This window comes from Siniperca chuatsi, linkage group LG18 (assembly GCF_020085105.1).
Source record: "Siniperca chuatsi isolate FFG_IHB_CAS linkage group LG18, ASM2008510v1, whole genome shotgun sequence".
Taxonomy (NCBI): domain Eukaryota; kingdom Metazoa; phylum Chordata; class Actinopteri; order Centrarchiformes; family Sinipercidae; genus Siniperca; species Siniperca chuatsi.
Window position 1 is genome coordinate 8,282,259 of NC_058059.1, and position 24,825 is coordinate 8,307,083.

Here is a 24,825-nt window from a genome sequence, read left to right on the forward strand (position 1 = left end):
GAGGGCATCAGACACCAACACCTGTAAGTGATAGAGTGAGTTTAGCTTAACATTAATGCAATGGATGTTGCATTCAATTTGAGGAACTACAGATGAGTTGGCGATACTGTCAGGCACATAATATTTCAGGAAATAAAATTAAAACAAGAAAGGAAGCCATATCTTAAAGCTTAACAGCAGCTTTTATTGAATCAAGACAATTTTTACAAAACATTTTTATCAGGAAATACTTCTTTGCAAACTACAACTTTGCATGAACATTGATTTTGAATTACATCTTTTCTTAAAAACATCTGTATCTCTGAATTAGTTTATAAAACATGACATTTAGACACTTAAACCACACTCCTTTACAAAGTACAGGTGATGTCATTAAACACACAAACATAGGTCACCATTTCTTTCACAATGTTCTCCACCACGAAGATATTTTTTATACAAGAAATCTCACAAATACGTTGCTTTTCTTAGGAAAATCGAAAATCACACTGGCACTAACTGTGGCGAATGTAACATTTCAACTTTCTGCAACAGGTCTGCAATTTAACACTTAACAGGTTAAACATGGTAGCCATAATCACTGATTTGGGATACAATACGAAATAAAGAAACAGTCCTTGCATCATAAATGATCACAAATCAATTACACAGCACCAGCCCAGACCATTATTCAATAAAAAATAGACTCAGGTTGATTTAGATGCATTTTCCACTCATTCTGAAAAGCATCTCTCAACTGATAAGGGATATTTGTTCTGTGCTTTAAGGTCCCAAATCTCAGTAAAGTAAGTAAATTACAAGTTCTCTGTTACCTTCGCTCAGTTACTCTCTTTATCATTTTGCCAAGAGAGGACAGTGTAGCAAGCAACATTATGAAAGGTGACATTTTATATATATATTTGATCATCATCTAACACAGACTCAGTGATAAGACTTAGTGAAATGTAGTTCAGTAACAAAACCTGCGTCGCTTAAAAAGACAAAGGTTAAAATATAATTAATTAATACTGAAAATTTTAAAATAATCTATCAAATTGAAAAAAAATCTGTACAAACATAATGCAATAAAAATCCCAAAAATAAAATTTGGGAAGGCCAAGGCATCAAAAGATCAAAATAAATCCAGTGAATATAGCAACATAAGACACAAATAAATAGCCAGTGTACACATCTAGGAGTCTGTTTTCTGATATACACTCCTTTTAAACAGTTTCTAATCTTCCCATACTTAACAGAACAAAAAAATAAAAAAGCATAAATATAAAAGCATCTTCTTTATATTTCAGGTCAAAAAAAGCACATAAATAAATACAAAATTACTAAAACTCTTATCGTTAGTATAAAAACTGATAATAAAAAAGGAGCATATTCAGTCTTGAGACAGGTTTGTCACTCTCTTTCTGTATGAAATTTGTTTGTTTATATATTTTTTCCACTAAAGAGTTCTGTCCATTTTACAAGTCTCTACTTAAACTGGTCTGGGATCAGATTCATCTGCGAATGGATACTTGTAGGTGGGCTGGAGATGCCTTCTGACCAATCGGACATGTTGGAATGTGGGGACGAGCTGGACCACTGGTCAGGGGAGCCAGGGGAGGGAGTTAGAAACGGGTGGTCAGGCACCTGTAGTTGGTGGTTAGGTGTGTTGTCCATGGGGCCAGAATAGCTGTGCTGGGAGGGAGGGGTGAGAAATTGGGTGCCGAGGATCTGCGTCTCCTGGGGCATTACAGTGTGGATGGGCATAGAGCAGCCGTTGTTTTGCTGCATGTCGGAGCCGTTCAGCTCGACGTTTGGGAAGCTCTGGTTGAGGGACTGCCCGGCTGTGGTGGAGTTGGAGTTCTGGTGCTGGAGCTGCCGCGAGTGAGCCTGCTGCATCATGTGTGCAGATGAGCCGAGGTGGCTGGTCTGCAGATTCTGGTAGCCCATGATGTGAGACAGAGTGGCAGTGCTGACGCCATGCAGAGCACCCATCATGTTGTGGGATATGGGTGGCGCCTGGGTGAAGCTTCCTTGCTGGCCTACACCTGGGTGCATCCTGGAGACCCAGCCACCTATGGATGTTGTGCCCTGGTTGCTGGGGCTGGACACAGGCAGGTGGGAGAGACGGGGTGGGTTAGGGTCAAAAGACATACGTCCCATATCCTTACCCATGCTCATCTGGCCCATATGGGAGTCTCCATTGCCTTGTAGGTGATTTAGAGACATAGGTGGGGACTGCTGGAATGGCGATGTCATGGGAGGAGAGGCCACATCAGACAGGTAGCCATGCGGTGACTCGAGGGAATCAACCGGGGAGAGGACAGCTGATGTGTCTAGCAAATTACCCTTCCCATCCAGTGACTTTTTCTTCTTCACTCTATTATCTTTGCCCCCATCCTTCCCTCCTTTTCCGCTGGAGCTAAGTTTGCGAACCTTCTTGACAGACAGGGTGGGCTTGAGGTTACTAAGGTAGTCATTGGGAGAGCAGAGAGGTGGGGAGAGGCTGGAGGTGCTTAGGGGGATGCTGTGAAGCCCGGGACTCCTAACCACGTTGTACTCATCCAGAAGGCGGACAATGTCATGGTGCATGCGTTCCTGGGCGATATCTCTTGGCAGCTGGTCGAGATGGTCGGTGATCTCACGATTGGCAAAGTGCTCCAGAAGTACCTTGGCTGTCTCGTAGCTTCCTTCACGGGCTGCAAGGAAGAGTGGTGTCTCTTCCTAAAAAGCAAACAAAAAAGGAAACAGTTAATACACTAGGTATACTACTATGAATGTGTAAATACTTGTCAAACAGCTCAATCACAGTCACATCATTTCACATACCTTGTTATCTTGCATGTCTTTGTTGGCACCATTTTTCAGCAGCACCATAGCAGCCTCCACATTGTTTACAGCAGCGGCCCAGTGAAGAGCAGATTTGCCTGCAGGGAGAGTGAAAAGGGAGAGGGTTGATTATCATAACAGCCCAGAACACTGAGGGATCTTTATGGACTGTGGAGATGATAAAACGTTAGCTACCAGAATCATCGGTGGCGTTAGCATCAGCATGGCAGTTGATAAGCTCTTCCACCATGCCCTCAACCGCCAGTCGGGCTGCCAGAATCAGCGGTGTTGTTCCGTCATGCATGCGGGCGTCAAGATCAGTGGCGCGGTTTCGGATTAAAATCTGCAAGGACACAGACTTGTTTAGTTAAGTGCTTTTAAGCTGCTGGACAAACTTTATCAGAAATCAAAGCCTGGAGATATATGAGACTCCTCTAGAGGAAGCAGTTACCTGGAACACTCCCTGTGCATCTGCAGCCACAGCAGCGTGAAGCGGCGTACGGCCCATGTTGTCCTGAACGTTGGCATCGGCGCTGGACTCCAGGAGGCGTTTGGCAGCATCGGAGCGGGCGTACCGAGCGGCCAGATGGAGGGCAGTCTCGCCTGTGCGGTCAGTCTGGTTGTGGAGGTTGGCGCCTTGGTAAATGAAGTCAGAGATGATTTCTGCTGAGGGATCCTCTTCCTCTTCACTATTACCAGTCTCCAGTCCTCCACCACTGCAGGAAGCGATCATCAGGGGAGTGAAACCATCTGAAAAAGGAAGGAAGAGGATTAAAATGTGTCATGTGTCTGTCATTGTTCATAGAAGATTCCAAAATCTTTTAGGGGGTTTTCATGGTGACGACTGATAAATTGGGGTGCACGGTGGCAGAGCGGCTACAGCTCCTGCCTCCCAATAAGGAGATCGTGGGTTCGTGGGTTCGATTCCCGGACCGGACCAACATCACACAATCTCTCTGGGTGGAGTCTGCATGTCCTCCCCGTGTTACCGTGGGTTCTCTCCGGGTTCTCCGGCTTCCTCCCACCGTCCAAAGACATGCATGTGTAGGTTAATTGATAACTCTAAATTGCCCGTATTGAATGAATGTGTGAGTGAATGGTTGTCTGTCCTTGTCTGTGTCTGTGTTCGCCTCTGCGACGAGGTTGGCCACTGTCCAGGTGTGTGCCCTGCCTAAGGCCCGAAGTCACTGGGATAGGCTCCAGTCACCCGCGACCCCCTAACGGGGACCAAGCGGTAGAAAATGGATGGATGGATGGATGGACTGATAAATTATTCTGTAAATCATCCAATGGCAAGTGTACACACCTGGTCCTCTGACATTGACATCCATGCAGTCATTCTCTATCTCTCCCTGAGGAGGGGTAGGAGCGATAGATGCAATACGTAGGTCAGCTGCATCCAGATGCTGCTGTGTCCATTTCCTGTGGTCAGTATGGTCACTCAAATCCAACATGGCTTGTTCCTCAAACTGAAAGACACACCAATCATCACAACGTCAGCATCAGGTAGCGCACATGAAAATGGTTGAGAAGAGACAGTTTGGTAAAACATTTATTTAGACAAGAGGAGTCTCATAACATTGTTTGTCTTACCCTGAACCGCCTGCAGTCTGGATCCTCATCATCCCATTCATTTTGATTGTCATCCATAAGATTGATGTCAGAGTTCTTCATAGGCCTGTTGAAAAGAGGAGGCAGGTTAGACTAGTTACATGACATCAAATAGAAAAGACACATAATGCAGTTCGCTGTTGCCAATCAGGGCTTAGAAAACACCCAGTTGCAGGTTGACTTTAAAGCATAGTTGTCTTCGTATTTCACTTTCAAAGTCTACTTACTTCAATCCAACAGAATCCTCTCCCAATGGCTCTCTGCGTTTCTTTTTGCTGGGCTCTGACACTTTGAATCCCTCAGGAAACCAGAGCTGGCCATGCTCTCGCCGCCGTTTCCGGGACACCAGAACACCAAGGCAGATGAAACCCAAAGCAGCCAAGCCCAAGAAGACTACGTACATGGGGTAGAGCTCTGAACTGGAGGGAGTAGGTCTCACACCTGGGAAGATCGTCAAATTCACTGTGTGTTACTTAGGAGTTCAACTTGGTGACAATTTGTAATATAACAAGTTGAATATATATATATGAAAGGACTGGAGATGAGTTACATACTGGTGACAGCTTCAATATAGGGAACGTTGAGATTCCCACTGGAGGCCAGTGCTCCAAGGAATGCAGCTACATCTGTGGCACTCTGGAAGCATTCACTAGACTGCTGGTAACACTGACGGTTGTCAATCTCCAGGTACACCACTGACCTACAAGCAGAAATGGGTGGAAAAATTAACATTCAACACTTTTCTGTAACTTAAATGCAAATAATTTTATTGCTTAAAATATTATAGATATGTTCTGCTATTGAAAATACACAAGAATTGTGATTTCTTTGTGGTGCCTACCCTTTGACTTGAACAGGATCCAACTCTCTGCGTTTCCGAGGGCTGACCATGGCGGACACGCTTTCCTTCATTTGACCCAAAACATTGGCTGGCATCGAGGCCCACTCAGGCCAGCGATCTGCAGAGCGCTTCAGCACGTTATGTTTAACGAGGTCCTGTTCATTGCCATAGTAAGGGAAGATCATTGGTTCTCCTTTGGCGTCACGGCGAAACACCACGTTGGTGTGGAGAACGCTGCTGAGGTCTCTAAGGAAGGCTGAAGAATGATTTTTAAGCTGCTCTGGGGGAATATGGACAACCAGAACTAAGTGCCCGTCTGCCAGCTTCTCTGGCATGTTGTTGGCACAGTCCAGGCCGTCCCATTCGCATTCTGCATTGTTGCAGCCCTGGTCACAGTGACCGTCAGCATAGTGGTCTTTACAGTACTGGTCATACAGCGGGCTGGAAGAAAGAAAGGAGATTGGGTTAGTATTCTGACTGGCATTTCTGCAAGAACACAAATATATGACAAATCCCAAAATATTTCTACGATACATGAGCATGTTTCTTTGTTTTCTATACTTACTTGCATTGTCCTTCCTGTCCCTGACAATCAAAGCCATCATAGAGACACCCAGGGCTGTTGCACTGGCCATCACACTTCCCATCGTTGAAGTAGCGCCAACACTGCAAGGCCGCGGAGCAGTTTTGCCAAGGATCATCAAAATTAAGTGAGCAGTCTCCTCCATCCCAGCCGCAGGCGTGGTTGTTGCACAGCGAGTCACAGATATGGTTCCCTGCCCACTCGTCACACTGAGGAATCTCGCAGCTCACCTCCACTTCCGGAGGTGGGGTGATGTCCCGGCCAAAGCCTCCGACAAAGGAATAGTCCAGGATGTGGCATAGCAGGCCGTTGAAATTGCTGGGGCAGCTGCACTGGAAGAAAGGCACGTCTGGGGTGATCTGGCAAGTGCCACCATTGTAGCAGGGGTTGGAGATGCAGAGGCTGTCAGTGGGGGTCTGGCACTCAGGCCCTGTGAAGGTTGGTGGACACAGGCAGCGTGGGCCTAGGTGGCCTGACACACATGTACCTCCATTCCTGCAATTCAGACTCCCACAGGAGCGAGAATCATACTCGCAAGAAGAACCGGTGAAGCCCTAGAGGGACAGAAATGGACTGAGGTTATGATCATTGTGCTACACTTGAGAAAAAAGGGATATCAAAAGTATCTCTAAAGACGCAATGGTCTAACTGGATCACACGGCTGTACTCACAGGCGGACATTTGCAGATGAAACCATGAGGTGTGTTACTGGCAACGGCACATGTTCCTCCATTCCTGCAGGGTTTTCCTTTACAGCCATCAAACACCCTGTCACAACGCTGACCTGGAGAACAGAAGCAAAATGTACGTTTCACCATTTGTGCACTATTTAGACACCATTTTATTGCAGTCTTATTACGTGCTGCTAGCTGCACATCTGTACCTGTATATCCAGTGCGGCATTCGCAGCGGTAGCTGTTGGTGAGCTGAATGCAGTTGTAGGACCCTCTGGGGTCACAGGGGTCTGACAAGCACTCGTTGACATCACCTTCACAGCGCTCACCTACGTAGCCTGACGGGCACACACATTGGTAACCTCCAATGCGGTCCACACACTTGCCATTGTTAAAGCACTTGGGCTCGTTGGTCAGTGGGTCAGTGGAGGGAGTGCAGTCATCCAAATTAATCTCACAGTGGACACCTACGGGAGACAGAAACCTATTAGACAATATCCATATCCTAATTTTTCTGGTTATATTTGTTTTCAAATACATTTTTTGCCAATGTGAATGTGCTATGCAGGTATATACCTTGTGTTCCTCTGGGACAGGAGCACTTGTATGTGTTGATGAGGTCGATGCAGGTGCCTCCATTCTGACAGGGCTGTGACTGACATTCATTGATCTCTTTGGAGCAGTTTACACCATGGTAGCCAGGGACGCACTGACAGAGAAAAAGAAATTATAGTTGTTATAATTTGTCATTTAGTAATTTTTTTATGATCACATTTTGTACAATAACTCTCAACTGTACAATAATCTCCCATCATATCTGTAGATTTCCATGCGATTTATTTCATTCCAATTTAAATCAACCTACCTCACAACTGTAGCCTCCCAGATAATCAGTACAGGCAGCGCCGTTCTGGCAAGGATTGGGTGAGCACTCATCCACTTGTTCTTGGCAGTAACTCCCAGTGTAGCCGGCCTGGCAGCGGCAGTAATGTGTGTTTCCAGCATCCAGACACTGGCCTGAGTTCCTGCACAGGTGAGCCACCTCCACCCCTGAAATAAAATGGGAAGAAGTTACAGAATGTACATATCACACACAGGACTTGTAGATTTAAGAAATTTAATATAAAAAGCTATATCCCATGATGGAAAATAACTTTTGTCTAGCTATCGTACCTTGCTGTTTGGCTGCGACCTCACAAGACACACTGGGGATATCACAATAGAGACCAGTCCACCCAGTCTGACACTGGCAGGTGTAAGAGGCTCCCTGCTGCCAGCATGAACCTCCATTTTTACAGGGGGATGAATCACACCAGCGCACAAGATTCTAACAAGGAAACAAAGAAATCAAATACTTAATAAACTGTCTTAGTTGAGACAATGCATGAAACCACCACAGAGCAATTAGCCTGACAAAAGATGATGTCACCCTACCTGACAATTGACTCCTGTGTAGCCATGAGGACAGGTACACTTGTATGTCCCATAACTGTCAAGACAAGTGCCTCCGTTGAGGCACGGTTTGGAGTCACACTCATTGATATCATATTGGCAGTAGCTGCCAGTGAATCCAGGTAGACACAGGCAGGTGAACGCATTAATTCCGTCCACACAGGTGCCACCATTGAAGCAAGAGCTGAAGAAACACAAGAAAATCAAAATGTAGACTTGCTTTGGGTTGATTATTCATCATAAGTACAGTCAATATTTTTGACAAAGTGAGCTACCTGTCAGTGCAGTCGTTGGTGTTAATCTCACAGTTGATGCCACTGAAGCCAGGTGGGCAGGTGCAGGTGTAGCTGTTGACACAGTCGGTGCAGTTGGCGCCATTCCTACAGGGGTTACTCTCACACTCATTTATGTCCTGCTCACATCTGCCGCCACGAAACCCGAGCGGGCAGGTACACGTGAAAGTGTTGATGCCATCATGGCACAGACCACCGTTACTGCAGGGATCTGAAACACAGAAAAGAGGAAATAAAATCACTGTTTCTACTGATGTTTTGATTTGTAAAAAAGGTGTGAACTTGCAATGATGTAAATCTATTCCTTACTTGGTTTGCAGTCATCAGTGTCTGTCTCACACTTCTGGCCAGTGTAACCTGGCTGGCACTTGCACTGATAGCCACCCATAGTGTTATGGCAAATAGCACCATTGCGGCATGGGCTCTTCACACATTCGTTGATATCAATCTCACATGTTTGACCTTGAGGGGAAGAGAAAGATTGTTAAAGAAAAGTTGATCACATTGTCCAGTGGATGGATAGATTAATGGTGACAGATTAAGAGGTGAAACAGAAATGGATGCATGGTTGGATGGATACCTTGCCATCCTTCAGGGCAGATGCAGGAGAAGCTCTGGTAGTCTTCAGCCTCCTTACATACTCCACCGTTTTTACAGGGTCTCGGGCTGCAGGGTGCCAGCAGGGTCTCACAGTTTTCACCTGGTGGCAGAGAAAAGAAAACATCAGTGTTTGCATTGCACTGGTAATATGGAGCAACTGCTTCAGACTTCAATTTCAAACACCAAGTTACACAATTAATTTTGAATTTCCATATGTTTCTAGAGCCCTGTGAAAGATTTCATTTTGAAGAGTGACATCAAATTCTAAATCCCAGTTTCAATCCCATTTCCTTATCCATTTCCATGATGACTTAGCCAAACAGGAAGGTCCTTCCTGTTTCCTGCTATTGTGAGATCACAGACAGGAAACAGGACGTGGCGGAAGTGGGAATAGGGCTTGGAGCAGGATCCAGTTCTCCGGCTTATATTAGCCACTGTGGCTTGTTATTCCAAAACACACACACATACTGTTATCCCTGCAAAGCAGACAGGCAGATCTTTCCACACATAGAAGCCAAAAACAGACATCTCTGTTAGTGGCCATTGGGTGATGTTTTCTAAAACAACATGAGATAGGAGAGGATAAGCCTTCTGTGTGGAAAGTAGAAGAGTGTCTTTACATTTTCAGACCTGTGCAAACAGCTGAGTCAGCAGCTAACTAAATTAAACAATCCATTTAGCAGTCTGATCCTTTGCGTTAAAAATAAGCAGTCATACCAGTGTAGGGCAGCAAACAGTTGCACTTGTATCCAGCCACATCATCAATGCAGGTGCCCTGGTTGAGGCAGGGGTTGGAGGCACACTCGTTGATGTTAGTTTGGCAGTTAGGTCCTACAGTGGCAGGATTAGAGAACACACTTGGCTTAGACAAAGGGTTACAGGACACACACTCACTCTCTATGAGCAGAGAAAAAGAAAGGGAGGGACAAAAAGCCATAAGGGTTATAACTGACCTGTGAAGCCGGCTCTGCATGTGCAGTGGTATCCGCTGGTCATGTCCTTGCAGGTTCCCCCATTCATGCACGGGTTGGACTCACACTCGTTGTTATTGATGTCACAATTTGGGCCACTCCAGCCAGAGTCACAGGTACATTTGTAGCTTCAATGCAAAGGAAATGTCAGGTCAGTGGTGTTTTTTTGTTTTTATTTAATGATTTTTGTCTGTGCCTCTTTTTGCGGCTCACTCATCTTAGAATTGGATCTGTGCTCACCCATTGATGAGGTCTTGGCATCGGCCATGGATACAGGGGTTGCTGCCACACTCATCCACCTGAGACAAACAGGTGGCATCGTTGTAGCCCTCTGGGCACAGGCAGGTAAAGCTGTTAATGCCATCAACGCAAGTGCCCCCGTTGTGACAGGGGTTGATGGCACACTCATCGATGTTGATGTTACACATTGCTCCTGAAATACAATAAGATATGACTTTAGGACAATGCAGCATGAATTCCTTTTGAAAGAATTATGAATTGATAAATATCTACACTGGTCATTATGAATACCCCACAGCTGGACACTTTGCTCTCTGGTGTGGTATTCTTTGAGCCTTTATAAGCTGCTAGCTGAGCTACAATGTGTGGCTTTTAGACAATAGTGAGAGCTAAAGACTCCCTAAACATTCAACATGCAGAAGCTGTAGCAGCTCCCATGTGTGCCTAGCCTGGCGGCCCCTGGAGGCCCCTTTGCCTCTCCTCCATTGATTGAATGGGGCCCTGTTGAATAGGCAGAAGGAGGGTTTCAGCTGGATCTGAGAGGGGGAGGTACTGCCAGATGGGGGGGGGGGTATAGCTACCCTCCCTATTCACACACACGTACCACCCCCCATCCAGGGAGAACTAACCTCACCCAGGGCTGTTTACAAGTACAGAAGGCCAGACCCATTTCACACACAACTAAGTAACAATTAAACCCCCCTCTGATCCCCTACCCAGCTCCCTCCTCCGCTGCTCTTCATCAATCAGGAGAGGAGGGCCCAACTGCCTGATCTTTAGTTACAATAGTCCTCTGTCCCTCTGTGTCTCAGTCCTGCCGTGCCCTCCACACTCACCCCGTCAGCACAAAAAGATGGAGGGGAGGAAGGAGGAGGAGGGATGCACAGAAGCCTGCACACACACACTTGTTCCTCCCTGCCCCCTTTCTAGCATAATCACACAGCCACTACCGGTCAGAACCGGCTCTGCTGGGCCATGAAAGGGAGGAAGACAAGAGCGGTCCACTTGTTGGGATAAGACTAAGTTTTATATATTAGTACATTACAGGTAGGCATGTGTCAGTGAAGTAAGCAATTAAATCTGAGCTATTTATGGGATTTGTCACGCAGTTACACACTAATAAACATCAGATATGCGATTAAAGGCCAGGCTCTTCCTTTTAAAGTATCACCTTACAACTCTTTCCAGGCTCAACGTCACAGCCTTTTCAAATGGCAAACAAAGTTAGTGCTTTGTGTGTGTGATTGTGTATCAGGTTGTGTTCTTTTCTCTATTCTCCCCCATCCCACACAGGCAATCTGACACCATTGTTCTGCAGGAGTGGACCCGCCAGCCACCTGTCGTGCCTGCCCCTCCCAAAGCTCAGGGGACCATCCCCCTGCACCTGTAAACTCCACCCCGTGCTCACCTGTGTAGCCGGGCTCGCATGCACACTCGTAGCCATTGATTTTGTCAATGCACCTCCCGTAGTCGCAGGGTTTGCTCTTACAGTCGTCCAGGTTCACCTCACAATTGAAACCTGTAGATTGGAACACATGTAAGCAAAGGATATGAGGAAAATCTCAAAATCTTAACTGGAAGAGTCCAACAGAGTTGAATGCTGATGTCTAAAGTCTCACCTGCAGTGCCTTTGGGGCAGGCACAAATATATGTGTTCTCCCTGTCCTGACAAGTGCCCCCATTCTTGCAGGGCTGGCTTAGACACTCATTGATGTTGGTCTCACACAGGCGGCCAGTGTAGCCAGGACGGCAGTAGCAGGTGAAGGAGGCTAGGCCATCCTTACAGGTGCCATAGTGGCAGGGGTCAGAGTAGCACTCGTTGATGTCAGTCTCACAGTGCTGCCCTGTGTAACCTAGACAGGAAAAGAGAAATATTTAATAGAATAATGGCAATGTTCATTTGGAGAGAAACTAGAAAAAATGGAAGAAAGTCGCAAAAAAAATCTAAAAGAATAGTTGTTTGGTTTACCTTCAGCACATTCGCAGGTGTACTTGTTGGGACCATCTGTACACTTAGCTCCATTCTTGCAGGGTGTGCTGGCACATTCGTCAATGTCCACCTGACACAGACTCCCTGAAAAACCTGCATGTGCATTGAACAAAATACAGAATTAAACTTTTCTTCAGATTATTATTACTTTAAATGTGTGAAATTTCCAAAAAGTAATTTTGCTCATTATGTTCTGTATATCATGGCTACCGTGTGCATAATGTGAAAATTGAGAACAAAAAAACTAATTTGCATCTGAAGTAGGTCTGCAGGGCACTGAAGGTCCTAACGAACCATTCCACAACACTCCTTCCACCTCCACCCCCCTCCTCCTCAGCTCTTACTGTGCAGTGAAATCTTTCTTTCAAACTACAACACAATGGCCTCCAGCTTACCAGCCAACCAATCCCTGCCCCCCAATTTTGGCGCTAAACTCTAACACAAACTCTCATGCCCGCCAAATATGCTAATGTTTCTGCAACCTGATCCACTCTGTCCTTTTCATCCGAAAACCCTTCAGTGACGAGATTAGAAGAAGTAAATCATTCACATTCAATCTGTGAACCATATACGGTGTGCTATACTCAAGTTAATGATCCACTCCTTTATAGCCTCTTCTCTATCCTTTATAGCCTCTTCTATATCCTAGGATCCAAGAACATATTCCTTTTACTCCATTAACTCTATCATTTTTCACATTCCCTGATATTTTCTCACCTTTGGGGCACTCGCAGTAGAAAGAGTTGATCTTGTCGATGCACTTGCCATTGTTGAGACAAGGTTGGCTGGCACATTCATTTGTGTTGATGTGGCAGAACACACCCTCATATCCTGAAATCCCAGACACATGAGGATAAAAGAGTTATTAGTCAAATCATGTTTATTTTCTTACCCTAGTCACTGTCCCATTGTTTAATAATGATTTAGATTTGTGCATTCAACTTTCCCCTTTCCTTCTCTATGCAATATAATCCAATGCTCTTACCTGGCATACAGATGCAGTGGAACCCTCCAATCTGGTCCAGGCAGGTGGCATCATTATGGCAAGGATTAGACATGCATTCATTGACGTCCATTTCACAACGAGGTCCTTCATATCCTTGAAGACACTTACACTGGAAAGAGCCTTTGGTGTTGAGGCAGCGACCACCGTGTTCACAAGGGTTGGCACCTACAACATTTCAGATGCAAGTTGTCATACATATGTGGTAATCTGTGCATAATAACTGTAAAGGATTTAATTTCTAAACTATACCAGATGAAAGAAACAGCTGACTTTATAACTTACCGAGGGAGCACTCGTCAATGTCCAGGTTGCAGGCTGACCCAGTGTAACCTGGGGGACAGGTGCAGATTGCCTTGCCATTGACTGGGTTGGTGTCACAGTTGGAACCCTTTTGACATGGATTGCTGATGCAGGCATCATCAAGGTGACACAGCAAACCTGTGAGCACCACAAGAACACATTTTCATCAAACTGTATCATTACATTTAATCACTTCATTAAGATCATACACTGTGCATACAGTATGTCTGGAACAGCCATGGATAGTCGTACCTGTGCGCCCATGAGGACACTCGCAGAAAAAGGAGGCTACACGGTCGTGGCAGGTAGCACCATGGTAACAAGCTGCACTGGCACAGTCGTCAATGTTCTCACTGCAGTCGTCACCCGTCCATCCGTTGACGCAAACGCAGTGATAGCTGCCATGAGTGTCATGGCATGTCCCTCCATTCTGGCATGCATTGGGCATCAACTCACACTCATCCACATTTTCTGTGCAATATTGACCTGAAAGATTTATAAAGAAGAAAAAAAAGGGCATAAGCACAGTGTGAGGGGCAGTTTACACTGTAAATGTTTTCTTTGTACTTTTCTGATTTAGAGTACGTAGTTATTCTCTTAGCAAAAGGTCACCTGTGTAATGAGGTGGGCACTGGCAATTGTAGGTGTTCACACCATCCACACACACACCACCATTCTGGCAGTTGTGGCCTGGACAGTCATCAATGTTGTGCTCACAGTGCTGACCTGTGAAGCCTGACAAACAGGGAGAAAACAAGACACAAAGACACAAGATGTGAAAAAGTGGGGAATAACAAAGATACAGAAAAAGATCTGGCAACATTTGCTTTTAGTTAATAATCAGACCCTTTCTTCCTGTCGTTATCACTGTGCACTTAAGCGAAAGATAAGCACTCTACATCCTCGTGGCAGATTGTTTTAATGCCCTGTAGATGACAGTGCAACTTGTGTCCTCCTCAAACATCAAAGGCTTGAGTGGGTGTTTTATAGCCACGATAGTCTGACTAACTATCAACCCGCAGCTCAGCAGGTGCATGTACAGCTTCGCTATCTATCCGCATTCCAGCACGGACACCCACGAGAGAGACACAGCATGGGTTAAACTTTAACACACAGTCCCACAATATCCTTCATTCATCTGCATATCTAAACAACTTGCTTTGTGCTGGTCATAAGTACTCAATCAGACAATAACACAGCCAGCTGAGAGCTTAAATAATGACCAAATATTGAAACGTTCAGAAAGTATAAATGTGCATAGTACGATGTGGTTTGGAGAGGTAAAGTTTCTTCACAGCTGCTGCCCCACCTCTAACAGCAGTAACCACAATTGCCCAAGATTAACCAAAGTTTTACACAACACTGCAACGGTTTTGGGAGCCAACACAATAAAGATGCCAAACAGACAACAGGCTGAATTTAGCTGAAAAACAAGATAGTTTTTGTGTGTGTGACCTCATGAATAGGGTGTGTTTATCTATACGTTTATGTGTATGTGCGTATCCCTGGTGTTTTGGGAGCTTGCTGGTGATTATCAGAAGGAAACGTCTGTGTGACTGCATCCTGCCAGGGCAGGCTAGCAGAGAGAGATGGGAGGGTGGTAACCAGAGACTACTGGTTACTCATTCCACCCATAAGATTTTACTACCATAACAGACATTTTATATTATATTTAGGTCAACTCATACAATAGGAAAACAAAAGTGTGTGTTTTGTTGCTGTACTAGCCATATGCAACTCCATATGTCAACAGAAAAGCTACTAATGTTCTGCTTATTTATGTGTATGTATATGTTTGTGTGTTACCTGGCAGGCAGCTACAATCATAGGTGGTGTCTCCCTTCTGGACACAGGTGCCTCCATTCTGGCATGGTGAGGGGCTGCATGGCATGTAGAGGGTCTCACAGTGTTGGCCAGTGTACTCTTGAAGACAGCGGCAGTTGTATGAGCCCACCTCATTCACACACACACCACCATTGAGACAGGGAGAGGGAGTCTGGGCACACTCGTTGACGTCTTGCTTGCAGGTTTGACCGTGGAAGGCGGGTGGGCAGGTGCAGATGTAGGTGGAATCGAAGGCTGAGCACTGACCACCGTTTGCGCATGGGTTGGAAGCACATGGATTGGCAAGCTGGCAGGTTTTACCTTGAAAACAAAACAAAAAGAGAGCTTCATTAATCATTATGGTCCATGGTGAAATGAGGGAAAGGAGAGTACAAAAAAGGTCAAAATTTATCTACATACCTGACCACCCAGGCGGGCAGCGGCATCGGAAGGCAGTGAGGGTAATGAGATCACATGTTCCTCCATTGCGACAAGGGGAGCTCATGCAGGCATGGTTGGTGGGGGTCAGGCATAGCCGGTCGGTGAAACCCAGGCGGCACACGCAACGGAAATCAAACGTGTTACCATGGGAAACAGCGCGGCACTCGCCACCATTGCGGCAGGGTGAAGGGCTGCAAGGACTTGGATATTGGCACCGATTGCCTACGTAGTCACTGGGACACCTGCGAGTAGACAGTGAAGGGGAAGTAGTGATGATTAGAAAACAGGTATCTTTTTTTGTTTAGGCCTAAATCATGGGAACAATTATCTAAACAAAAGGGGAATAAGGGGAGGGAGTAGTGGAGGGGGACTAAAAGTTTCCCGCCCAGGAAAAGTCCCACTGCAGCGGGACTGGAACGGCATGTTGTTCTAGTGTGTCTCTCTGGATTAGACTCCCTCAGAACCTTGAAAACACATTCTGCTGGGACAACAGACACCACAAAATAGTCTAACAGTAACAGCCCGTTCCTATCTACCTTTCGGCCCCATGCTGTCCACACTCATCCTGAATGACCGTAGAGATCAAAGGGACAGTGCCAGCTCTGGATGTCCTACATGAAGCTCTGCATTCAGGCCCTAAGTCCCTGGGTGCTTCCCTCCCATCCAGACTATGGATGTATGCTGCTACAGTCACACAGTTCAAACTGGCTGATTGTGAGGAGTGAAGACACAAGAAACTCAGGACAGAAACTCAACAAAGATGTGGACTGACCTCCCCTTTTGTATTGTCTGGGGAGTGATACGTTTTCACCCCCAAAAAATAAAAATTTAAGAAATTCAAGAAAGCAATACAAGAAAGATATTAATTTCCAAACTACAAACTGCTTAGACATAATTTGATTTGCAGCTTGTGCATAATGGTGAAGTCCTATCTGTCACATGTAGGAGCATTTAAAGTCAGCAAAAAAGTGTTTATGTTTGAATTGGGGCTTGTGTGAGTGTGTAGTTGTGCATATGAGCGTGTTTATGTGTAAGGGAGGGCATCTGTTGGCCTCTTAGTATCTCCACAGGGAGCAGGTGTGCATGTTAATGAAGGCAGCTGTTGGGCAGGACTCCTCCTTCTCCCCCCTTATCCCTCCTCCCTCCCCTCTGTCCCCTTGTCAGATGGGGGTGTCGACAAGCCAGCCTCTCCTCCAGGGACATAAAGAACCCATGTGAAGTCAGCTGTTGCAACTTCTGTCTCTTCACCCCTGCCTTAACCAACACTCATTCTTAATTCCGCTCTCCCTTACCTGTTCCTCTTTTGATTTCCTTTTTTCCACACTGACTCTTCTTTCCCACTAGTCTTTCACTGCTCTGGTTTCACATTTCTCTCCTGTGTGGACTTTTTTATAACTCGCAGTTTGGTTTTTACAGCATTCCCCTTATGTCACACAGGACTGCTGAAAACTCCCTTGTTGACTTAGTTAGGTGAGACCAATCATGTGCCCCACAGGGAGCCCAGACAATTGGCAGAAGATTGTAAAAGCATTTGGGGTGGCTTTGAAGTTTCCCTGCTTCCCATTTCACTTCACCATGAAAACACACTGAATAATCCCTAAAGGAATTCACTGTTTTGGTATAAAATCCTCAGTTTTGTACAGTATAATGAAACATATGTTATTAATGGCGTGTGTGAGTGTGCACTTGTGTGTGTGTCATCCCACGCTAACTAACTGTAATAGATCCTCTTTGTCCTGAAGTCAGTCCAGTCTGAGATAAAGATCCACCCACATGCTGAAAAGCTAAGCAGCACACACCACGGCAACAGGTCTCTCCCGGCAATGCAATGTCCCCTCAGGCCGGAGCAGATGCTTCCCCGACCTCTGACCCCAAACACTTTTGTGACTGTGGGATGGCCTCTTTGCCTTCTCTCCCTTCTCTCTTGTCTCCCTGCTGGGCCTGATCTACCATCTGCCACTCTGAGGGTGACTTTATCCTCTGACACAAAACCAGACCCACTGTGCGTTGGAAATGCCACTGCTGTGGAAAATGTTATGTAAATGGCTGAGGGTGGTGTACAGTAAGTATGAGCATGAGTATGAGTTTTATATTCTTGGTTTTTCTTACATGTTGTTTATGAAAGTATTGCATCACCATTTCTCTTCTCTCTCTGCAACACTAATGCCCCCCCTTTTCTCTTTAATTTGTTTCTGCCCTTTCCTCCTCATTCATTTTGTCTAGTTAGCTGATGTTCCCTTCAATGTGTCTAATCATTGGCCAAGGTCTGGCCCCTGCGGTCCACATCTGTGAGTAAGACCAAGAACAGAACAGTGAGGCTCTGCTAGAGGAAATGAGAAATGTACTTGGTCTGAAAGGCTCTGAACTCCCACCACAATGATTGATCTGCACTTTACTAGGATCAGTGGGTTTGATACTGCAGGAGGAGATCAACTAAAAGTATGTATAATAGCCATATATACACTAGAATAAGTGAATTATTGAAGCAAGTGAATGAATTCTTATTAAGAGTTCTCCTGTAAAACCATCTCCTCTCACAAGCTGTAATTTTCTAACAGTATAAAGTTTAAACAAAATGCACAGAAATCTTATTTATTTAGTCAATTCCAACAAAGCCATTTAAAACACACTCAGAAAGCCAATGGGAAATTTTAGTATAGTATAGTATTTCAAATATTGTATTGGCTTAGTGGAGTTAACTCTTGCAAAACAAAACAGTTTCTATAAGCAACGGTGTCATAGAAAACGAGGCTCATAAAGAGATCGTTTAGATAGTGATTGAGCTATTTGCTGTCTCACTCTCTAAAAGGAGCGAAGTGGGAAGATCTATGAGGCTCAGTCACAGTGACGAGGACTGAGCACCTGCTTGACTAATGACTGCAAGATCACTTTCACGCACAAAATACCAGTTAACAAACAGCAGGCTCATAACTTCAACAGTGTCTGTGTGTGAGTGAGCGATACACCTTGTTCTACTGGTGGCAGATTAATTTCAGTGGCCGTACTCTCCCAACACTGCGGAGACAAGGAAAAACACCTGCCTTGACACTCCACTTCTTATGGTGGTTATCAGTGACAACACATGTGTTAAAGTACCTCATGAATCAGGTCGCTACATAACATGTAACCACAACATCCTCAGTTTGGAGCTGAACTGGGACCATTATAACATGTAAACCCCCTCTCTTCTTCCCAGTCTTTTTTTTGTTTCTCGTAGCAGATATACCAGTTTGTAATATGGTGACATTACGGATAATGAACGGTAACTAACTGCCCTAACTAATAACATTTCCTCTCATGGAATTAATATTAAAACATAGCAAAGAAAACATGCACACACACGTATGCATCTAACCCATTTACCCCATTGTCCCATGCCCTGTAGTGCATCACTGACCTGCCAGAAGAGTTAGTGTTTCTACATTTGACAGCCTGTGCTGGTGCATGTGAACTTTCAACACCCACTAGAGCCAAATAGCCTCTTATCTCTGTGCTCTGACACAGCTTTGAACGCCCCGCTCTGAGGATCTCCAGACTTACAGGATCCTGATCACTCCTCGGTCTACTCTGAGGCCCCTGTCAATACTAAATGTGGGGAAATATTTTACTAGGTATGGAAGGTTTTCTCCACAATAGCTTTTTGGGGTTGTTCTTAAGACTGAAACTCAAAAGCAACATAAAGTTTAAACACTGCGTCCCACCAACCTCATTCACTGCTTTATCAGAGGAGGCCTGGCATCTAGGGAATGGGCCCGACCAGGGGAGTGGCAGCCTTGGAGCTTAAACTCCAATAAAAGCCCAACAGCAGCAGGCACACTTGACCCAGCCATGCACTTGCATGCTCCTGATTTGCTTAAGCCCACATGGAGCTGAGCCTTAACAGAGACCTGCCCGGTAATCCTATAGGAGGACAAATGAAGAGCAGCATTCCTTGAGGGAGAGTGGAACATCATTTTAGTGGTGCTACGCTCACTCTAGACAGTCTTTACTGGTGAGACATTTTATCATCAATATGCAATTCCAGACAGCTCTGTGCAAGGTCAGAGAGGTCTGATCACACCAACCACTGCAGCATTTCACTCAATTTCCTGTCTCGAGTCTACTCTGTCAGACGTCTTGCAGTATTTGAGACATGTAGCGAGAGAGTTGAGATGTTTTCTGAGTTTATTATTAACAGTCACCTCAGACCGAAACAGTGTCTATTTCAGCAAAGCAGCTTCGACAGTCAGTCAGTCATGCAAAGGCATGGCTGAGGGCAACAACCTTTCAACCTTGCAGTGCCCTCATTACTGTCTCACAAATGGAAACTAAATTTGACTCACACAACGCTGTGCCCTTACACGTTTTTAAGCTGCCTACATAATAAGACGACTACAGCGCCATGGGGAACAGGAAGCCAGACCTTCAGATAACCTCTCACAAATACATCAACCAAGTGCTTCCCCATCACGGTGGCTGGTTGTTTTTCCCATGTGTCTACCACCACACACTTTTATGTCTAGATGAGATTGTGATTTCCCCTGAAGGGAAGCCTGTTATGGATTAATCTCTTGAGTAAATATGATTTTAAAAAATAAGCATAGCAACTGTAAAAATAGTTAGAGTCAAGATAACAATGAGTTGAACAAAATTTCTAAAAAATTCTCTCTGTTCATAGAAATGTAAAATTTCAAAGAAAACAGAGTCAGTAAAGTGAACAGTAAAATTTGCTGTCACAAATAAACACAGCTAAAAACCAAACCATACAGTAAACCACACAGCTAGCTTAAAGCGACAGAGCCAAATCAACCTAAAGCTAGCTGATGAGATAGCCACTGCTATTTTTGGCTAAAGCTACATTTACTCTGCCTAGTTGTTTCCTGTACTAATTGAAATATATCCGTTTTGATGAACAAACATCTCAGTGGTTTGTTATCCCACATAAATACAGCAGTAGCAAAATCCAGTCATGGAGAATAAAAACAGTTAAAAACAGTTATTCTAAAAGGTAAGTAGCCTGGCTTAGCAGACAAACCAATGGTAGAAAGCTAGAACATGTTTTGTTTGTTGATACTGTCTCATTTATGGTCTATACCAATGTTTTTTTTGTTGTTGTTGTTGCTGTAAAATAATGAGCCTTATAATTCATAAAATGAAGGCATTACAAGTTGTCTGTTACCAAGTTTGCCAGACATGGAGCCTGAAAACTTTAAACCCTTTTTTCTTACCTTTAACTTTTCTATTGTTCGTGCTCTCTGTCTTTGTAGGGCAGATACAGGTAACTAGCCTACCCCAGAACAAAAGCTGAGCCCAATCAACCTCAGAGAGATAAATATACAGCAGTTAAATAAACGGGTCACAAACCAGTTCCTGTTTTAGAGATGATCCGTATTGAAAAGATTTAAATTAAGGGTGACTAATTTTAGAGCCAGACAGGACAGAAAACATACTTTCTGCAGGAAGGGGCAATGGAGAACCAGTTTTGTCTCAACAGAGGCTTAATCCCACTAAACCCATCCATAAGACATCTGATTACCACAGTTTACACCAAGCCTAACCTTGTTCTCTCTGACAACATGTGATTTCATTCTCTGTTCTCACACTCATGTGAACTGTGCTGAAAGAGGATTTAAATCTACCTTATCACTCAAATCTGTCACCAATCACCATATACTTACACAGCACTGCACAAACCACAACGCACAACTTGACTCACTAGTGACATCAAGAGCTGCATATGTGGGTTTAAAGCATTTCAGCATTTAAACCTTTGACGTTCCATTTAACATTGCGTGACAGGAACTTCATCTTAACCTCACACAACTCATGCCTAGTCTGAATTTGTGGTGTTGTTTTGCCTCGGTCATCACAGTGCCAGCCCCTTCTTCTTTCCCCAAGCGGACTTTCCATCTATGCCACCACACATTTCCAAACTGAACTTGCAAAGACAGTGTGGCACAAAATTCAAATCATGATGATAAAAACACAACCATTATTGGAAGCCCCTACCCCGGTATAGACGCTACACTCTGACCCCTGAGCACTGGTGCAGAATCTCCCAGTGCACCCCGTGACTGATGGTTGCTTGGCTTGGCAGGGGTGAATGATTAATGAGAGGAAAAGCAAGGAGGAAGAGAGAGAGCGGGTGGGTGAAGTGATGCTCTTATCCTGTCTGTTTTTAATTGGACTGAGCAGAGATGGAGACCACAATAACAGCTTTGTGGAGGAGGAGGGTGGAGGGAGAGTTTCTGTGTGCGAGTGTGTGCACACGTGTGGGGGTCTGTGCGGAGGTCTGTGTGTGTGTGGAGTGTGCAGATTAGATATCGTGAATTGGTGGCCCTGGGCTCGTCAACAGCTCCCCCTTGTCCCTGCAGACCGGAGAAGCGCCTGCCGTGACCACATACCCTGAGGGTAAACCAGGCCACCCCTGAGTGTCTTTAGAGATGGGTAAAAATTATGCCACAACTAGGAATCACAATTAAAATTTGCTGAGTTAAAAAAAACCCTCCTTTGTCTCCCCTTCAGGGCTGTCCATGAGTAAAACCTAAAAACTGACATCCTCTTTTCACCGTGTCTTTTGTCTTCTTGCATCAGAACATTCAATGTGAATCAGCAACCTCACAGACTTACGTGTAGGTCAGCTTAAAGGGAATATGTTGGCATATTAAGTGTCTCACCCACAAACTATTAACTACAGCCTAAATAAATAACGCACAATCTGCCTATCTGTCTGTTCCCACTTGTTTGCCTTCAAATTTCTGCACTTTATTCCAATTAATCTCACTCTCTTGACATCCAATCCAATTACATTTCACAGCCATCTGGCTTTCTAATGGAGATCATAAGCGGGTAAGTTGGGGTGGAGTAGAGGGGAGTGGGGGCTGGGGGTGTATCTATTCAGAAGGCAGGAGTTTGGTGTGTGTTGTGGTGTTTGGGGTGGCTGTGGCATGATGGGAAGCCCCACTCAGATTAGTCACACAGCATTATTCTGACTGCAGGACAATGGGCGACGGGCGGCAGGCGAGCCCCAGCTGTCGCCCATGAAAGGGCAGAAAAACAAGATTTAGGACTGGACGCGTCCTCTCACTTTGCTGGTGAAGGGTCTTGCATTCATTAACGAGCCTACTGATGGGGGTGGGGTGTGTGTGTGGGGGGCTTTTGTCCAGCTACCCTCTCTCACCTCTCTGGAACTGCACTCTTTTTTATTTCTTCACTTCTTAAACTCTTTTCTTTTTAGGGAATGTGTGCAGCCTCACAGAGCAAAGTGGCTCCTAGAGGGGTACAGATGCACACCAGCCCAGAAGAAACTCGAGGGCCTCTGGTTGCTGGGCACAGGGCCCGCTCAAAGGCTGGAATGAAAGGGAGAATATGTGGCCCCTTTTCTTTGAAAACCAAAAAGCACTTTCAAGTACCAAAATTACACTACACTGCACTTCTAAGACTGCAAAAATTCCAAAACACAGCAACAAATGACACACAACACAAAAAAACAAAAAACAAACAGGAAATGCTAATGCTTTGTGGTGGTCTGCAGTGCAACATCTGGTGCTTCAGATGTTGCTGAAGCACCTGTTACTTACTTGCATTCTCCATTTCCATTAGAGGTGGCTTCACATCGTCCTCCATTTAGGCATGATTCAGTGGGTAGGGCACATTTTAGACCTGTTGAATACATGAAGAATATTAAAACAACATCTTTAAACCAACATCAACTCACAAGGCAGCCAGTAGGCTATATGTGACATCTATACTGTTAAACAAGATGTTAGGATTAACAGGGATTAGGTACAGCTGAAATTATTAGTGGGAAATTATTCATCAGTGCGATTTTTAACATATTTATTCACTGGAATTACATTTTGAATGCACATGCGCGCGTGCACATCCTGATATTTAATTGATTTGTTACACAGTTGTCCGTGGGGGATATTGGGAAGCCTGGACACCGGTGAGGCCAGAGCGCGTGGTGCCTGGCTTTTTTGGGAGCTCACGCTTTTGCGGGGAAAGCGCAGCAGCTGCGGGGCTCAAATGCGGAACAAAAGAAATCAGAGTCCAGCACGAGCCATAAAACACTCTCCTCGGGCATTGTTTACCGGCAGACGGGAATAACAGCACCTACTCCACCCCCACACCCTCCACCCGCCACTCACAACACTCTCCCACACATGCAGACAAAAGATGCCCTCCCTCCCCCCTCGCGTCCCCCTGCCCCAACACATGCACCCGCTTCCATTATCTCCCATGTTATTTAAAACCGGTTCTCAGAACAATTTAAAAGTTATAAAGGCCTACATAACAAGATTTTTTAAACTGAGTATAACCAATTAAATATAGTTACAAGCCAAAACAGCCAATACAATTACGTGTTTTGGTCCACATAGTAGGCTAAGTATTTGATCATTTATTGTTGCATTAAAAGTATATAGCTGATTACACTAGAATGAATGGCCTGCCTGTGCAGACAAGGTAAACAGTTAACTTGCGTAAAATAACTCGCAAGCGTACACAAGTCAGCAGCCAAGCTCACCGCAGAGTTTGCACTTGTTTCCACAGTGTTGAATTCATTCCCACGACCAGGAAAGGCTTTTAAAGTAACCCAATAAAAGTTTCTAAGAGATTTACTAGAATTTTTCAGTTTCTTATCTTCAGCTTGTACTTATATAGCTGTTCTGTACTGCTGTATGAATACAAATGAATACAGTTATTACCCATCCACTAATAATTCACTAACTTCTTCAAAGCCCAATTTGAATTGTTCGAGTTTCCTTGCAGCCCCTCAGTCATGCGTTGAAGCCTCTATCGTGATTCTCTGCAACAAATCTTTTTTGAGACATTTTACCTTGTGAGATGACGATTGCAGGAATCAGAAATGTTAGTTTCACAAAGAAACGATACATTCCTCTTCTTCAACTTCACAAATGTGGTTGACTCCCACGTAGGGTTCGCATAGATCCGCAGTTTGGTTATACTCCAGGTGATGGCTTGAAATAAATATCCTTTGTTTAAAAAAGGTAAATCCAGCCGAGAGACAGAGCAATGGTCTTCAAGAGGACTCAGTTCATAGATGTTAACCTGGTGCTTTCCGAGTTCTCAATGAAATCTGCATGCAACTCTACAAGTTCCTCCCACTCCTCCTCCTCCTACTCTCTCCTCCTCCTCCTCAGGCCAAATAAAAGCTGTCCCCCTCTCTCGCTCTCTCCACACGCTGTAGAAGG

The 24,825-nt window shown here is 44.9% G+C and overlaps 1 protein-coding gene across 1 annotated transcript; it reads right to left on the reverse strand.

The window, feature by feature from the left end:
• Positions 1-163: 163 nt before the first annotated feature.
• notch1a (notch receptor 1a) lies at positions 164-24,719 on the reverse strand. The gene is made up of 34 exons (XM_044174037.1): positions 24,450-24,719; positions 23,191-23,272; positions 15,611-15,873; positions 15,173-15,511; positions 13,979-14,101; positions 13,619-13,852; positions 13,349-13,504; positions 13,046-13,231; positions 12,778-12,891; positions 12,040-12,153; positions 11,690-11,923; positions 11,479-11,589; positions 10,071-10,263; positions 9,813-9,958; positions 9,577-9,690; positions 8,840-8,959; positions 8,569-8,721; positions 8,242-8,470; positions 7,949-8,150; positions 7,688-7,841; positions 7,380-7,564; positions 7,091-7,223; positions 6,724-6,981; positions 6,512-6,624; positions 5,823-6,394; positions 5,258-5,698; positions 4,971-5,116; positions 4,644-4,857; positions 4,399-4,483; positions 4,112-4,274; positions 3,257-3,555; positions 3,001-3,148; positions 2,806-2,903; positions 164-2,700 (listed from the first exon to the last, which is right to left on the reverse strand). The coding sequence occupies exons 1-34, from the start codon at positions 24,505-24,507 to the stop codon at positions 1,465-1,467; spliced, it is 7,416 nt and encodes a 2,471-aa protein (XP_044029972.1). The 5' UTR covers positions 24,508-24,719; the 3' UTR covers positions 164-1,464.
• Between the last annotated feature and the right edge of the window lie 106 nt (positions 24,720-24,825).

Coding starts and splice junctions, on each gene's coding strand:
- notch1a (XM_044174037.1), bottom strand. CDS start 24,507: ATGTATCGTTTCTTTGTGAAACTAACATTTCTGATTCCTGCAATCGTC. Junction 23,273..24,449: donor TGCAATCGTCATCTCACAAG/GTAAAATGTCTC, acceptor TGTATTCAACAG/GTCTAAAATGTGCCCTACCC. Junction 13,853..13,978: donor GTGCCCACCTCATTACACAG/GTGACCTTTTGC, acceptor TAAATCTTTCAG/GTCAATATTGCACAGAAAAT.